The sequence below is a fragment of the Balaenoptera acutorostrata genome, chromosome 16 (genome assembly GCF_949987535.1).
Source record: "Balaenoptera acutorostrata chromosome 16, mBalAcu1.1, whole genome shotgun sequence".
NCBI lineage: Eukaryota > Metazoa > Chordata > Mammalia > Artiodactyla > Balaenopteridae > Balaenoptera > Balaenoptera acutorostrata.
Window position 1 is genome coordinate 52,672,847 of NC_080079.1, and position 17,316 is coordinate 52,690,162.

Here is a 17,316-nt window from a genome sequence, read left to right on the forward strand (position 1 = left end):
CTACAACTTAAGAATACATTATCATTTGTTATAATTGCCCTTTGAAATTCAGATTAGTTCACTAGCAATTTAGTATAATTCTTTATGTGCTAGCCATCTTTAAATAGAGGAGAAAGCAACCTAATTGAAGCAAGGGAAGTAAAAAGGAGGATTTACAAAGGTGGTAGGAGATGGGAAAGGAGGAAAAGGGAGGAACGCTTTCACTCAACAAATTAACTTGCTAGTAAATAAACTTGATATAAAAGCCTATGCAAACTCTCTTCCATTGTTCTTTAAAAAGTGCAAAAGGGAAGGAAAGGCATAATGGCCAAAAAATAAACTTCAAACCTTGTCTCAAATTCATGTTGATACTTCATAATTGACTAATTCAAGAAATAAATTTTTATTTGAATAAATCACATTTTAAAGTTTTAACTGCTTAAAATTTCCCCCTTTTGGACCTTTGATACTTCACATGATTTTGATAAGAATAATTTATGAAAAAATTGATATGAATCACAAATCAGGGCAAATCCATGGAGAAGGCATAAAAGTGACTCTGACAACATTTATATCTTTTTCATTAACATTAGCTTTTTTGGGGTGACTTTTCAAAAAAGATAAAATATAACCAACTTACCAGTTATATACTTAAGTACATAACACAAAATAATAAACACTGTTTTGGAAAGCAGATTTAATGTAAACAAAGATTTTTTTTGAAGTCAAACAATTACTAAATCATTAGAAATGTTAGTAAACCATGCATATTCAAAAGCCATTTCTTCTGTACTGTAAAGCAGCTGATAAATTACAAAGACATATTAGTTATTAAAAAACACTCTTAAAAATGATTTAAAAGATTTTTGTATTAGATGACAGTGAAACGCAATCAACATCTTTTGATTAGAAAATATTTAAAGAAATGTGCAATGGTCTAGTAAGCCTTCTCCCTAAACAATATGCATCTGTCCATTATACTACTGCAGATAGTGTATACATTTTTAACATGACTAGATTTAAAAAACAATTTTTATTCATATATCTCAAGGTCATGAAAATAGAAAATATATTAAAGACAGATGCATGTCAGTAGGTATAGGGTCACTGGCAATAGGTTTAAACGGCATTAGAATGACATTAACTTCAGACAGCTTTCCTAAGGCTCTAAGGAGAAAAGTCTATTTACATGCAGTCAAAGGAAGTATTAATTAAGAGAGGAGAGCCCAGGGAGTGCTGGTTTAGCGTGTGCCTGCAGGTCACTCTGGAGGGAGAGGAGGTGCTGGGGAGGGACAGTCATGCAGAAGGGGAATACCATGAACGGGAAGCCAGAGCAGGATAGGAGTGAGAGACACAGACTCACTCTGTCTGCGGTGCGGTGGAACAGTCCGTGGGATGCCTTGGAAGGAGCCCTGCCAAGGAGAGAAGGAGGGGGCAGAATACCCACCCTGTGCAGAGAGAGATGGGGGTAGGGAGGTATAATAAAAAAGGGAACCAAAAATAGAGAAACCACAGTCATACTTTAAAAAAAAAATAACAACAGTGTTAATGAGAAGACAGATTTCATTCTTTAAAACATAGGCAGCCCAAATTACTAAAAATACATCATAATCCAAAACTAGTTATTTTTCATATGTTAAGAAAAAACTTATTTTCCTCTAATATTTGTAGTTAATGAATATGAAATAATATATCTTTTCTGGCATACAATTACATTTATCATCATGTATCTCTTTTTAAAGTAGCAGATTCCAGTTTTTTTTTGCAAAAGATGAAAGCATTTAAAAGGGGAGATAGACTTTAGGTGTTAAACACACAGAAACTGCATCAATAATAAATTAGGCATTAAAAAATTATTATACAAAAATTTTATCTTTTTTAACTCATAGGTTTTCAAAGGATTAGCAGCTAAAATAAAGAACATTAGCTGAAGATAGCAGAACCAACAGAGCATTCAAAAGACTTAGGATGTTGTAAGAGTGAGTACTATATCAAGAATGTGACATACAGGCCACAGGTTACACATGCAAACTTTTTAATTTTATTAACTTGTGGCTTCTTAGCTTTACTTATTTTGATCAGATTATCAGAACTGGAAAACAACAGAAATGTCATTTACTTCAGTTTCCTCACATTCCAGGTAAAACTGGGTCTTCAAGAGAGAATTTGTTCACACAAATAGAACCAGATTGGGTCTCATGTCTCTCTGTTCCTAGCCTCCTCACTGATGAGACATATCCACACATAAAACTATAGAAACACTCATGATAGCATCAAGAAAAATGAGCTTGTAAATCATCATCACACCCAGCTCAATTTGCAAAATAAAGTATGCATAATTTTTTACACCAATTAATCTGATATAGAAATGATGTACTAGAAGATTACTAATGTATTTTACTGATGTTTAGATATTTCAGGAACACTGATCCAAATAAAAAACTTATGTCCACTCCTGTATCAACATTCCTTGCCTCAGGTTGAGTATAATCAGACATTTATTTAAATTTAAGAATAATCCTACATTGCTCACTATAAAACAAAAACCAAAAAAGATCCATTTTCTATGTTGACTAAGGGAACAAACAGCTACAAGAAACTAAATAAAATTAATGATCTTTAGAGTATCCTAGTAAATAAAGATCCTGTCTTTTGAAATTATTGTAACTTCTCCACTAATTTAGCCATGGATGTTTGTGAAAACAGATTAGGAAATATTTAATAGGGTGATGACCCCAGGTGCTCTCCATAGATATTACCTGATACAACTCCATTTTGCTGTTTCAGAGATGTTTTGGTCCAAAACCTTTACACAAAGCAAGTCCTCAGCCAAGAAGGGGCATGTACTTTTCTCCCTATGGGTTTCACCAGGCAGGACCAGCTTCTACTCACTGCACTGGGTAAAGAAACTTTCAGATAGGGATTTTGTATATAAACTAAACCAGCAGTCAGAGATTCCTTCTCAAAGAAATAAGGTCTCCCTGGGGGTTTATGGAAATAGTACCCACTGGGAATCAGGGAACTGTGTTTTTCCTTGGATCTTTTAAGAGCCTATAACCTTGAGAATGCCACTGATCTTCTCTGAGTCTCAGTCTCTTCATTTGTAAGATGAAGAATTGGAATGTGCTACAGACTAAGTCATTTGTGTCCCCGCCCCCAAGTTTCATATGTTGAAACCTACTGCCCCAGTGTGACGGTTTGGAGGTGGGCCTTTGGGTAGTGATTAGCTCATGAGGGTGGAGCCATCATGAATAGGATTACTGCCCTGTGAAAGAAATCCCAGAAAGCCCCCTCACCCCTTCCACCATGTTGAGGACACAGGGAGAAGACGGCTGTCTATAAACCAGGAAGCAGGCTGGTGCCTTGATCTTGGAATTTCCAGCCTCCAGAACTGTAAGAAATAAATTTCTTGTTTATAAGCCAGTCAGTCTGTGGTATTCTGTTATAGGTGCCTGAACGAACTAAGATAGAACAGTTCATCTCTAAGAAACGTCTCACTTTTAGTTGTAATTCAGTTGGCTCACACACCCCCACTCCAGAGTCATTGTTATCCTTTACTTTTATAACTCTATTTATACAGCACTTAAAACAACTGCATTAAATTGTCTCTCATGATAAATCATTAGTAATTTAAAATAATTTAAGTGAAAGTATCTGTAAGAATACCTAGAACCTGGCAGGAGTTTAAAAGATGTTAAATGTCCCACATTCTCTGCCTAACCGTCCCCAGCAAACGGGAGACTCTGTTTACTGATTCAAACTGAATTAAATTAAGTTATTGTGTTTACCTAGAGATGAATATATAACATCTGCCAGGCCTGGACACACACTGCAAGCACCTAAAAATCTTTAAAAACAAACACAATGATACACATTCTTTACTCCCCCAAGACCAACAAATCAATGAAATATCAACTACACACCTACCAGAATGGCTAAAATTAAAAAAATAATAATGACAACACTAAGTGCTAGTGAGGATGCAGAGAAACTGGATCACTCATACAATGCTGATGAGAATCTAAAATAGCACAGCCGCTCTGACAGTTTGCCAGTTTCTCTGAAAACTAAACGTACAGTTACAACATTACCCAGAAATCACACTACTGGGCATTTATCCTAGAGAAATGAAAATTTACATCTACACAAATATTCATAACAGCTTTATCTGTAATAGCCAAAAACTGGAAACTACCAACGTGTCTATCTATTATAGACACAAGTGGTTAAAAAAACTGTGGAACATCCATATTATGGACTACTACTCGGCAGTAAAAAGGAACAAATTACGGATAGACACAACTACTTGGATGGATCTCCAGGGTATTATGCTGGGTGAAAAAAAGCCAATCTCAAAAGCTCACATACTGTGTAACACCATTTATATAAAATTCTTGAAATGACAAAATTTAGATGTGGAAAACATTAGTGGTTGTCAGGGGTTAGGAATGGTAGGGGAAGAAGTGGTTGTGACTATTAAAAGGCAGCGCAGAAGAGAGAACTTTGTAGTGGTGCAATAATTCTGTGTTTTAAATATGGTAGTTGTTGCAGGAATCTACACAACTGATAAAATGGCACAGAACTATGCATACTCTAAAGTCAAGTTTGGTTTTGACACTGTACTACAGCTATATAAAATGTAACTGTTGTGGGATATTGGGCGAAATAAGGAATCTATTTTTGCAACTTCCTATGAATCTACAAGAATTTAAAATAAAAAGTAAAAACATAAATAGAGGAGTAAAAACAATGCACATTAGAGTGATACTGAGGAAAATTATTTGAAACGCTAATTATATTGGTAGGATCATATTTTCTTGGGGAGAGAAGGAAAACATGTTTAAGGACCTTCTCATCTCTATAAACTAAAGGTAATTTCCCTGATAATAAAAAGATGATTATATATTCCTTTCAATAGTAAAAAAAAAAACTGAAACAGCTATAAAACATGACTAACTAAACCTTGAGACCAGGCAAGTTCAGAGACAGCAGACATGTGAGCAACACCAAGCAGCAGCGCTAAGAAACAGCATGTGCTGGCTCCCCACGATTCCATGTCTACTGGAAGTGTTTCTACAAAGAAGGGAACTTGTACAGAAGACCCTAACTTAGAAACTAAGAAGACGTATGATTTATAAGATGTAAGAAAAGGATGGGAAACATGATTTTGAGCAAAAAGACAGTATTAACAAAGAAAGAAAAAGTTCCCAGACGGATAGATCTCTTCCAGCAGTGAGTGCTGGAATACACTACACTCCTGAACTGAAGACTGCTGAAAGTCATGGCCACGTGAAGATAGATTTGAGAGCCAGAAGGTCTAGTCCCCGTAACTGGAAGACATGTCCACCATCCTCTGGTCCAGAAACAAGGCCTCACTGTCCTATCATCTGATTTACACTTCGCTGTCTGTCCATGAGTATCATAAACTAAGAATCAAGCAATGTCTTTTATTTAGTATCCAAAGCCCTTAGCACTGGGATTGAAAAATAGAAAAAACTAGTCAAAGTTCAATGAATGAATGAATAAATGGACCTATGGTTTAAAACCTGAAGGAATTTTCTATTTTGTGTTTTTTTGGTCAATTCCTGCTACATAGTTCAGGTTTAAAGCCAAACCCAGTGACCTCCATACAGAGCTGCACTGTCCAATATGGTTGATAGCAGCTACATAGGGTTAAGCAGATAGTCTCAATCGAAATGTGGTATAAATGTAAAATACACACAAGATGTCAAAGACTTCATACGAAAACAAAAACTAGAATGTAACATATCTCAATATCTTCTTTATATTGATTACATGTTCAAATGTACTACTGGGTTAAATAGAGTATTTTATTAAAATTAATTTTGCATGTTTCTTCTTGCTTTAATTTGGATACTAAAGCATTTATATTATATATGTAGCTCACATTACATTTATATTGGAGCACTAATTAGAGGGCAGGAAAGTGCATAATTCTTTCCTAGTTGATGCTGTGAAGATCCCTAAGCTCTGCCCAGGAACGGGCCTTTTGCTCATCTGAGTCTACTTTAAATCTTCTGCTGACTTTTAAGATGAAGATATGAGATGCTTTCTGCTAGAGAAATCACAATGGTTGTATATAAAAACAAAAAGCAGTAGGAATGCATATGAAGATATCACATCCAAGGGGAAAAAAATCTACTTGTAGGAAAACATAGGATATCTGACGTATAGTTTAACCATATGCATAACATACTAGTTACACTTTAAATCGGTGGGACAAACACATACATACGCACACAAACAAGAACAAAATAAAAGAATATGAAAACATTAAAAAACAATAGTATCTGGATTCAGGGTTTTAGAGGAAATTTCATTTCTCTCAAGATAAAGCCTAGGGAGACCAAGTAAAAACATCTTTCTGTGAACTTGAACCTTGTGGGATAAGATGAAGAACTGGGAGCCAAGTTCTTCAGAACACTTGCAGCTCTTCCCTCAGCAGCTGCTTTTTCTTAAAGCAAGAGATGAGAACAGATGAGAGTTACCACCTGAGCTTAGAGGATGGAGAATTTTTAATCTTAGCACTGAAAAGATAAAACTTTTCCTGATTCAAGAAGATTAGTTTGCTTGTGCCTGCCTCTTCTGGGAGAGCTTAGGAAGCCTCCTGGAAGGGTCTTATTTGCTCTGAAAGGGGTCTGTGGCAGTTGGCACTGTAACACTGAGCTTCCTTAGTGGATGAAACTCTTTACTAGAGATTTCTGTCTTCCATAAACTCATGCCCACCTCCCACCGCCCCACTTTGAATCTACATGTGTCTCTAACTTCTCTGGCACCTTTCAAGTTCCAATCCTACATATTCAAACTCCTCTACCCTTCTGTCCTGCCAGAATCTCAATCTCAAGTGATTAAAATATATATCTAAAACCTTTAGCAGTTTTCTTACCTAATAAAATCTCTTCTCTTGGTTCTCCTATTTTCTTAACTGACATGTCATCTTCCCAGTCATCCACATTTGATAACTTACATTCATCTTCTTCCCATTCATCAAACCTTTTCATCTAATCACTTTCCAAGACAACAGATTCTGCCTCAGTGATTTTCTCTCCATCTCCATGAGAGATCAAAAATCATAGGTTAGCCTCATCTCCTGGGCTATTATAATAATCTTCTAAGTAGTTTTCCCTGCCTTCACTATGTTCTCACTGGAATTGATTCAATCCTACTGGGCCCTGTGCTAAGCCACTAAGCACAGATGAAGGAATGAGACACAGCCCCTGCCTCAAGACAATCACAGTTTCTCCTCTCACATTACTCTCCCTGTAACAAAATATAGTTAAGTCTGGCCCCTGCTACAACCTTCTGGCTACAGAATTAAGTTGAAAGTTCTCAGTCTAACATCTAAGTCTCTCCATAATGTGATCCGACTGTAACTCTCCAAACTTCTCTCTTTCCTCATAATAATTCTTATGTAATCATTACTACTACCACCACCAATAACTACACTAAAACATGGCAAAGTATAGTAAATGATTTAAAAAAACAGAGAGGTAACAATCCAAATGTTACAGAGTTACAATCGTAAAAGAAATTTCATCTGGCTGGTAAATTTTTATTTAATCCATGCCCAGGTATTCCTTCTGAGAAAGATAACAAGCAGCCCCTAGTGCCCAGTGATCTCATAAACAATCTCACAGAATACCATGGTTACTCTGAGACCATGGTAACATGAAAGAAAATAAAGTCACTTCATAATTTTGCCTAAGTACAGATAAAGGCAAGGTCACACTGTGCCATCCAGAAAATACTCTGGACTTTTCTACCTTCTGATAGTATCCAACCTGAGCAAACCCCTGATTCCTTAGACCCTCCCTTAAATCATCCAAGAAAAGCTCAGATCCTATAAAAGGTTCTTTCTGATACAATCTTGAGATCATTTTTCACGATGTGTGTTCTCCCTGGCTACAACAAGTAATCCACCCAACTTGTTTTATAGATATATTCCTGGTGGGCTTTGGCTGAAGGTACATTGACACTTCACTGCTCTGAATGATCAGGATAGCTATATTTGCTTAGAAACTTTAGGACTAGGTAAGAGAAATGGTATTATTTTCTGCTATATCAGGAATATCAATGTAACTTTTTGAAAGAACCTTCTGAGCATAATACTAAAGAGACATTCTCTAGGAAAAAAATTTAGTTACATCTGACATTTAAAAAATAGTAATTTTCTAAAACATCTGTAAAAATGTTTTCGTAATTACCTAAGAACAAGAAAAGTTAGAATGCTCCAACAAATAAAGGCCTAATAAATTAGAACTCTGCTAGCATAAACTAAAAGAGGAGCAACTTTTATTACCTCCTATGGAAGCTGATTAATTTCTTCTAAAAGACTAATTTGATCATGCTGCTTCTTGGAAACCTAACAGGATCATCCATTTCTCACTGATTGCTATCTAACATTAAATTCTAAGAGTAAAATCTCTCTATGTCCTGCCTACACCCTCATTGTGTTAAGTCAGTAAGTTAAACCCTACATTACACACATGAAATGGATACCAGCAGTGGAAAACTTTGGTGCTGTCCTTTGTTTTCTAACTACTGTGCAAACAAACTTTGTTTCTTTCAGTGGATATTTTATTTATTTTATTCATTTTTTAAAATTTATTTATTTATTTATTTTTGGCTGCGTTGGGTCTTTGTTGCTGCATGAGGGCTTTCTCTAGTTGTGGCGAGCGGGGGCTACTCTTCATTGCAGTGCACGGGTTTCTCATTGCGGTGGCTTCTCTTGTTGCAGAGCTCGGGCTCTAGGCGTGTGGGCTTCAGTAGTTGTGGCACGCAGGCTCAGTAGTTGTGGCTCACGGGCTCTAGAGTGCAGGCTCAGTAGTTGTGGAACATGGGCTTAGTTGCTCCACGGCATGTGGGATCTTCCCGGACCAGGGCTCGAACCCATGTCCCCTGCATTGGCAGGCAGATTCTTAACCACTGTGCCACCAGGGAAGTCCCTTTCAGTGGATATTTTAAACAAAGTTCCAAAAATGCCTACTTCAGTTCTGGCAATTGGTATTAGAGGATACGAATTTACATACCCTTAAATTTATGACCAGATAAATCATTCAGCTGCTCTAATATCTGTATTTCATTTGTCCCTAGCCTTGAAAAACAACTCCATTTTTCAGTTATTGGTTTCAGGTGCTATTGTTCATAAACTACAGTGTAAAAGACACACATAATAGAATTCTTGGTGTGTTGCCATACTCACATGCATGCTAAAATGTGATGTCTCAGTACAAAGATGGTTCCTATCAGCATTTAGCTCACTGAAACATAGGTCATATTCAATGTTCAATGTCTAATATTGATTAAACATTATTGCATGACCACATCATAAATATTACATGTTTATATACCAAAGTATATATATATTTCACTTAAAATACTTCTAGTGGCATATTTTAAATATAAGTAATAGTGAATATAAATAAAGAGCTTAGCAAAGAAATAAATCCCTTAATTCCCTTTGGAAATATATATAAATAGTAATGTAATGGCTCTCTAATTGGGAGAAAATGGCACATCTAAGTTTAAAATCAGGACATTAATCTTACATAAAAATTAACCAATAATACTGCCCACTTCCAAATCAGAAAGGCGTGTGGTCTAAAAGAAAAAGGACTTAGGAAAGAGTACTTGAGACAAATCTTTGGGTTATATTGTTCCTTATTTTAACATTTCGTCTTTATCTCCCAGGCAAGGGAAAAAAAAGGAGCAGAGTTCTTGGCTAGCACATATATCATGACTGGTAGGACTAAGTAAATTCCTTCTCCTTTGGGAATTATAAACAATTGATTTTTTTGTGTGTGATATGTCTGTGATATATTTTTCTGATTCAATATTTTCTATTTTATAAATAGTTACAATAGGAACATAGTTGACTATGACATTTTGAAATATATGTATGATCCAATAAATCTGAGTCATGCAAACCTAATTCTAAGCACAAAGGATTGCAAATAATGCTGATCATATTCCAATTCTTGGATTTATATAAATGTTATTCATATCTATTAAATATGCTATAAAGTGGATTAATCTGTGATTCAGTACTAGAAACTAATTCCAACAGAGCATTTAAATTTTATATAAAAGCATCTTTCTTAACTCCTTTGCTATATATAATAAGAGTTAGTTCTTAAAATATGAGAGGAAACTAGTATCAGGTCAAATTGTGCACAATCTGAGTTTTAACTGATCAACAACTTTCCCATTGATACCAATAAAACAGTGTTTATTCCTACACTCAATTTTCAGAGTAATCCAGGTTGGGTCATTATGTGAATCCTTTCGGTCCATCTTGCAATCCCTTCTTTGAGATTCAAGGGCATAAATAATAAGCTTTGATGGTGTGAGTCTAGAAATGTATTCTGGTATTTTGTCTTCTCTAGTTAATTTAAGATGTTCAAACAAATATTCTAAAGAAGTACCTATCGTGAAAATTTAGAATTTACTTAATGTACAAAATAACTATTCAAATCTTCAAATACTGATGTTAAATGCTTTAAAAACGATATTGGAAATACATTTTAAAAACTTAAAATTCAGTCCAAGATAATATTATTTATAAGAACATGCTTGTACATGGATCAACAATGTCATAATATGTTTAAAATAAAGTTTTATAAGTTTATATGTTTAAAGTGAATCCTTATTTCTCACATAATCACCATTTTCCTGCATATGCCTAGTCTCTTCAAGTATTCTTGTATGAATGATTAGGCACCTTCCATGTTTTTATTCTTCTTTCCATGTTATCCATTTCACCATTTTATCTGGGTATTCTGTCCCTCAGATGAGAACATTTGGTCAGAATTTGACTTATCCATTCTTCTTCTGAAGGTACCATCTTCTCCTACAACTCATTTTTACCTTCTTTCTCTCTTTTTTTCCCATTACCTAAATATGAACTCTATCTTTTTTATTTTCCTTCATTTCTTCCAAAAATTGCCTTCACTGACTTCCCCTTATTGTTCCAGGTGGCTTTCCTATAATCCATCTAAGTCTACTTCATCATTAACTCTAAAGATGCTTTGTCCAATATGGTATCCACTAGCCATATGTGGCTATTTACATTTAATTACAATTAAATATTATTTACAGTTATCTTCTGCAGTCACACTAGCCACATTTTCAAGTATTCAACAGTCACATGTAGCTAGTGGCTACTGCACTGGACCTCAAGGAAATTCCATGGAAGAGTGCTGATGTAGAATAGTCTCTCATTCTCAATTCTGGAACTCGTCTCTGTCTACTGACATCTTTTGCTTTCTATGATTCAACCACTACTTTCACCCTTTTCACCAAGCTTGATTCTTCCACCTAGACTTTCCCAATCCTTTGAACCTTACAGCACTTTCTACACTTCAACTATATCACATCGTCAGTTCCTTCAATAAGCACTTGTTAATGGAAGAATCCTTATTTGTCTGTATATTTTCTTTCCCAATTCCCCACTTCTACTTCAAGAGGCTAATAACTGAGATGGGAGGGGCTCACCAAACTTTTGTTGAACAAATTAATTATTAGCTTTGTACTTTATACAGAGCATACAAAAAATAACTACTTATTAGATGAAAAGAAATAAGTATCTTATAAACTTTAAAGGCCTATAGCTAAGTTTAAAAAAAGCAGATTGTTGATTACACTCCCCATTATAATTCCCTGTTCATTTGTGTTACTAGGATTCCACTGCTTAAAATAAGGCAAAAGAAGAGTCAAGGCTGGCTTATCAGGCATTCTCTTACCACGAAATACCTATTACTTGGCACCATACAATAGGATAACGATGACTGATAGCCATGATGACTCTCTGGCTCAGGCATAGCCTGAGCTGAGTTCAGAAAGTGTATTTTTAACACTAAACATGTTTTGAGATGTAGTATTTTTGAAAATCAATGAAGAAGCACAGAATGCATGGTTATTTTCTACTGTTTAGAAGAAGCCATTCCCTACCCTAACTATGCCCAAAACATAACCTTTACTGTCTGTATCTTAATGCATTTATACTTCCTAATAGCCTCAATATTTATTTGAGTAATTATAATAACAGAATATATTTGAAAAGTCTCAACAAATAAAAAGAACAGGCTATATAATATATTTTCAGAGTCATATGCTGCTAAAGAGGGAAGACTGCATTTTGGACTTCTTTTTCTTGTAGGGCATGGGAAACTACTACTCTCATAAATACATGCAATAAGAGAGAGACTAGACACTCAAATAAAAAGACCTACAGTATGCAGAATGGAAAAGCTATTAAATGCACATTCATTCATATAAGACACAGAAGAGAAGCTTTAGAAAGCACAGAAACACCTAAGAACAAGAAAAATCCACTTACCTTAAAAAAAAACTGACAGCCATGGCAGATTCAAAATTATTAGAGTAAAAAGAGTAGAACAAAACATCAAAATAGTAAATGACAAGAAAAGAGGATAAAAGTATCTGTTACTTACAGGAATTCTTCTCCAGGGTGTTTGGGTATATTTATCAGCATATGTGCATTTTTCCTCTTTAGATTTTTGATGGCAGTTACACCGAGTTGCCTGGACAAAAACACAAATTTTTACATTGGTATAATTCTATATATACACATATACATACAAACAAAGTAATTAGGGTCTCTCTTAGGGGGTTAAAATAAAAAGGCAAACATCAAAATCTATTCAGTAGTCTCCCATCTTTTTCACAGACAGGATTTTAGATTCACCCAGCAAGGAAAATTTTGAATAGTCAAAATTACCCTTGGCAATCTCTTATACTGCCCATACAACACACTACCTATGATTTTATGTATATAAATATATGTGTATATAGATGTAGAACATATACAGCAATATACAGTATATAAAGAATATAATAGCAAAACTTTAAATACTTCCCTAAACTATTATGGTACTACAATCACTGCACCACAGTTTCTTAAATTCATTTTTGATGGGACCTGGCTATTAAATACCACCAGTCCACAAGTAAGGTTGTCTCTTCACCCGTGCAATGCATTTAAAAGCCCCTTTAATGATGTGTTGACTTTACTGGACTGGAATATTTTAAAGGATCTCTGCCCTTTGACAAGATCCATCTGACCATCTCAGTTCATAAATAAATTCTCTTCACATGACTTCACTCAGAGCATACTCATTCAATAATTTATACAACACAAAATAACGTGCCTATTGTGTAAACTATGGTCTCTCAAATAAATACCAAATTTTTAAAAGAGGAAAAGACTGATAATGATAATTTCTCCTTGGTGTGAAGTTGGAATATAGCCATATTATTTATTAAACAACCCCACTGGAGGTAAATATGCTTTCTTGTAGGAAAACCTACATAACAAATTCTTGATTATTGCATCAAGCTAAAGTGGTAAGTTTTTACTTTTAAAATATTTACCAATATTCAAATTTTTTCTTAATTGCAATCGGATCATCCCAATTTCCATAATCAAAATAAAATCTAACCAAAACAAAAATCTCTGTAATACAGACTTGTTTCCAATTCTTAGTACAGACATATTTCCCATTCTGAAACACGGGACAGTCATTGAAACAAAATTCAATATATATGCAGGTCAATCTAGATCTCCTGGAATTCAATATAATAGGACTTTGTAAAGAAGAAAACAGAAAATATAAGACATTTATCTTTTTTTTTAAACATCTTTATTGGATATAATTGCTTTACATTGTGTTACTTTCTGCTATATAACAAAGTGAATCAGCTCTATGTATACATATATCCCCATATCCCCTCCCTCTTGCAACTCCCTCCAACCTGCTCTATCCCACCCCTCTAGGTGGTCACAAAGCACCAAGCTGGTCTCCCTGTGCTATGTGGCTGCTTCCCACTAGCTATCTATTTTACGTTTGGTAGTGTATATATGTCAATGCCACTCTCTCACTTCGTCCCAGCTTACCCTTCCCCCTCCCTGTGTCCTCAACTCCATTCTCTATGTCTGCGTCTTTATTCCTGTGTGCCCCTAGGTTCTTCAGAACCATTTTGTTTTTCACATTCCATATATACGTGTTAGCACATGGTATTTGTTCTTCTCCTTCTGACTTACTTCACTCTGTATGACAGACTCTAGGTCCATCCACCTCACTACAAATAACACAATTTTGTTCTTTTTTATGGCTGAGTAATATTCTATTGTATATATGTGCCACATCTTCTTTATCCATTCCTCTGCCGATGGACACTTAGGTTGCTTCCATGTCCTGGCTATTATAAATAGTGCTGCAATGAACATTGTGGTACATGACTCTTTTTTTTTTTTTTAATGTGTTTTCTTTTATTTATTTATTTATTTATGGCTGTGTTGGGTCTTCGTTTCTGTGCAAGGGCTTTCTCTAGTTGCGGCAAGCGGGAGCCACTCTTCATCATGGTGCGCGGGCCTCTCACTATCGCGGCCTCTCTTGTTGCAGAGCACGGGCTCCAGACGCGCAGGCTCAGTAATTGTGGCTCACGGGCCCAGTTGCTCCGTGGCACGTGGGATCTTCCCAGACCAGGGCTCGAACCCGCATCCCCTGCATTGGCAGGCAGATTCTCAACCACTGCGCCACCAGGGAAGCCCACATGACTCTTTTGGAATTATGGTTTTCTCAGAGTATATGCCCAGTAGTGGGATTGCTGGGTCACATGGTAGTTCCATTTTTAGTTTTTTAAGGAACCTCCATACTGTTCTCCATAGTGGCTGTATCAATCTACATTCCCACCAACAGTGCAAGAGTGTTCCTTTTTCTCCACACCCTCTCCAGCATTTATTGTCTGTAGATTTTTTGATGATGGCCATTCTGACTGGTGTGAGATGATACCTCATTGTAGTTTTGATTTGCGTTTCTCTAATGATCAGTGATGTTGAACATCCTTTCATGTGCTTGTTGGCAATCTGTGTATCTTCTTTGGAGAAATGTCTGTTTATGTCTTCGGCCCATTTTTGGATTGGGTTGTTTGTTTTTTTGATATTGGGCTGCATGAGCTACTTGTATATTTTGGAGAGTAATCCTTTGTCAGTTGCTTCGTTTGCAAATATTTTCTCCCATTCTGAGGGTTGTCTTTTCATCTTGTTTGTAGTTTCCTTTGCTGTGCAAAAGCTTTTAAGTTTCATTAGGTCCCATTTGTTTATTTTTGCTTTTATTTCCATTTCTCTAGGAGATGGGTCAAAAAGGATCCTACTGTGATTTATGTCACAGAGTGTTCTGCCTATATCTTCCTCTAAGAGTTTGATAGTGTCTGGCCTTACACTTAGGTCTTTAATCCATTTTGAGTTTATTTTTGTGTATGGTGTTAGGGAGTGTTCTAATTTCATTCTTTTACATGTAGCTGTCCAGTTTTCCCAGCAACACTTATTGAAAAGGCTGTCTTCTCTCCACTGTATTCTCTTGCCTCCTTTATCAAAGATAAGGTGACCATATGTGCGTGGGTTTATCTCTGGGCTTTCTATCCTGTTCCACTGATCTATATTTCTGTTTTTGTGCCAGTACCATACTGTCTTGATTACTGTAGCTTTGTAGTATAGTCTGAAGTCTGAGAGCCTGATTCCTCGAGCTCCATTTTTCTTTCTCAAGATTGCTTTGGCTATTCGGGGTCTTTTGTGTTTCCATACAAATTGTGAAATTTTTTGTTCTAGTTCTGTGAAAAATGCCATTGGTAGTTTGATAGGGATTGCACTGAATTTGTAGATTGCTTGGGTAGTATAGTCATTTTCACAACGTCAATTCTTCGAATCCAAGAACATGGTATATCTCTCCATCTGTTTGTATCATCTTTAATTTCTTTCATAAGATAGACATTAATGTCTTTTGTAAGACATTTATCTTAATGCAAGCACATTACTTATTCTATCCTGACTGCTGCAATTCCAGAAATAATGTCCTGTCTGTTGCCTATGTGTTAACATATGAAGAACAATAACCGGCAAATATTTGAATTTTCCACAATTTGGAAAATCTAGTTTTTAGTGACATTTCAATAGATAGAAAAGAGCTACTCAAATCACTCCCTCTCCATCTGCATTCTTTATTGCTGACAGATTCTGTTCAGATGCTCACCTTCTATGCAGTCCCATATTCAGGGAAGTATGTATCCTCTCTTGACCCAGTGATAGATTTTGATTAGTCTGAACCAATCTGATTAATCCCATTCGTCAGTGCTTAAGGGACAAAGAACTCAAATCTAGCCAATAAAACATGAGGCAAGCCTAGGTTATTTCTAAGAAAGTGCTCTTAATTTTTTAAATTGGTATGCTACAGAAAATAGGTGCTTTTCCTATCTTTGGGAACTACTGAGTATATGACACATAGAGCTATGGCAGACATCCTGTGACCATGAAGGGGCAGCCAAAAGGATTCCAAAAAAGCTACCCTAGAATTCTGCCATTACCCAAATGACCAATTAGGAAACCATGGAAGCAGATGGGACCAATATACTTTCTTGTTATTTAAGTTTATAAATGTTCTTATTTTCAAGTCACTTTTAGTTAGACTTTTACTTAAAACTTAAAACATCATTAGATATGCAGTGATTTACTAGCTGGGTGATTTGGGGCAAATCATCAAATAAGAGTTATTATTTATCATGCACCCATGGGCCAACTGTAGCATTAGAGAGTTTACATATGTAGTTCATTTAGCTATCACAACCCTATATGGTCAGTATTATTTTTATTATCCTCACATATAGAAGAGGCTTAAGAGAAATTAAGTAACTTCCCTAAGAGAACACGGCTACTAAGTTTCAGAGCCAGGATTTGAACCCAGGTCTATGCAGCTTCAGGCTGGTCATGGCTTCTCAAATATATTACATTGCTAACCTACTTAAGCTGAATTCCACTTTCTAATGTCTCCACAAAGAAAATTCTACATAATAATTTCATAAGATTATTCTGAGGATTCAATGAACAAATGCATCTAAATTAACTATCATTTAACTAGTAAACTAAGATGAAAATAAATGGGCATTCTCAGCATTTTGGAATAAGGTTCAAATAGTCACACCTCTATACCTTTCAGCTTCATTTCTGGAGCACTGCAATCTGATTTTATATCTGTATATTTCACATAAAATATGAATTTAACACATCATATTGTTGCTATATTTTTCTTAAAGTTTGCATGTAAACATAGGTTAGAGCTGAGTGCCTATTTTTGAAAAAAGATAAAATATATAGAAAGCTAGAAATGGAAAAAGACTTTGAAATCATCTAGAAAAAACTTCATATTTTTGATAAAGAAAGCACTAGAGACTGATGGAAACTGCCAATGTCATTCAGCTAATTAATATTGAAGACAAGAGATTCAGCTAATTAGTACTGAAGAA

At 35.5% G+C, this 17,316-nt stretch overlaps 1 protein-coding gene across 11 annotated transcripts in view; it reads right to left on the reverse strand.

Moving 5' to 3' along the window:
• The window catches only part of CCSER2 (coiled-coil serine rich protein 2), a 150,451-nt gene that overhangs the window by 11,713 nt on the left and 121,422 nt on the right, over positions 1-17,316 (reverse strand). For 6 of the 11 annotated variants that reach the window (XM_057530570.1, XM_057530568.1, XM_057530569.1 and 3 more), the window contains one exon: positions 12,453-12,542. In XM_057530570.1, the coding sequence (XP_057386553.1) occupies positions 12,453-12,542 (90 nt within the window). Of the gene's footprint in view, positions 1-1,342; positions 1,428-12,452; positions 12,543-17,316 lie in introns of those variants that run through there. The other 5 variants (XM_057530571.1, XM_057530573.1, XM_057530574.1 and 2 more) reach the window with 1 other exon arrangement.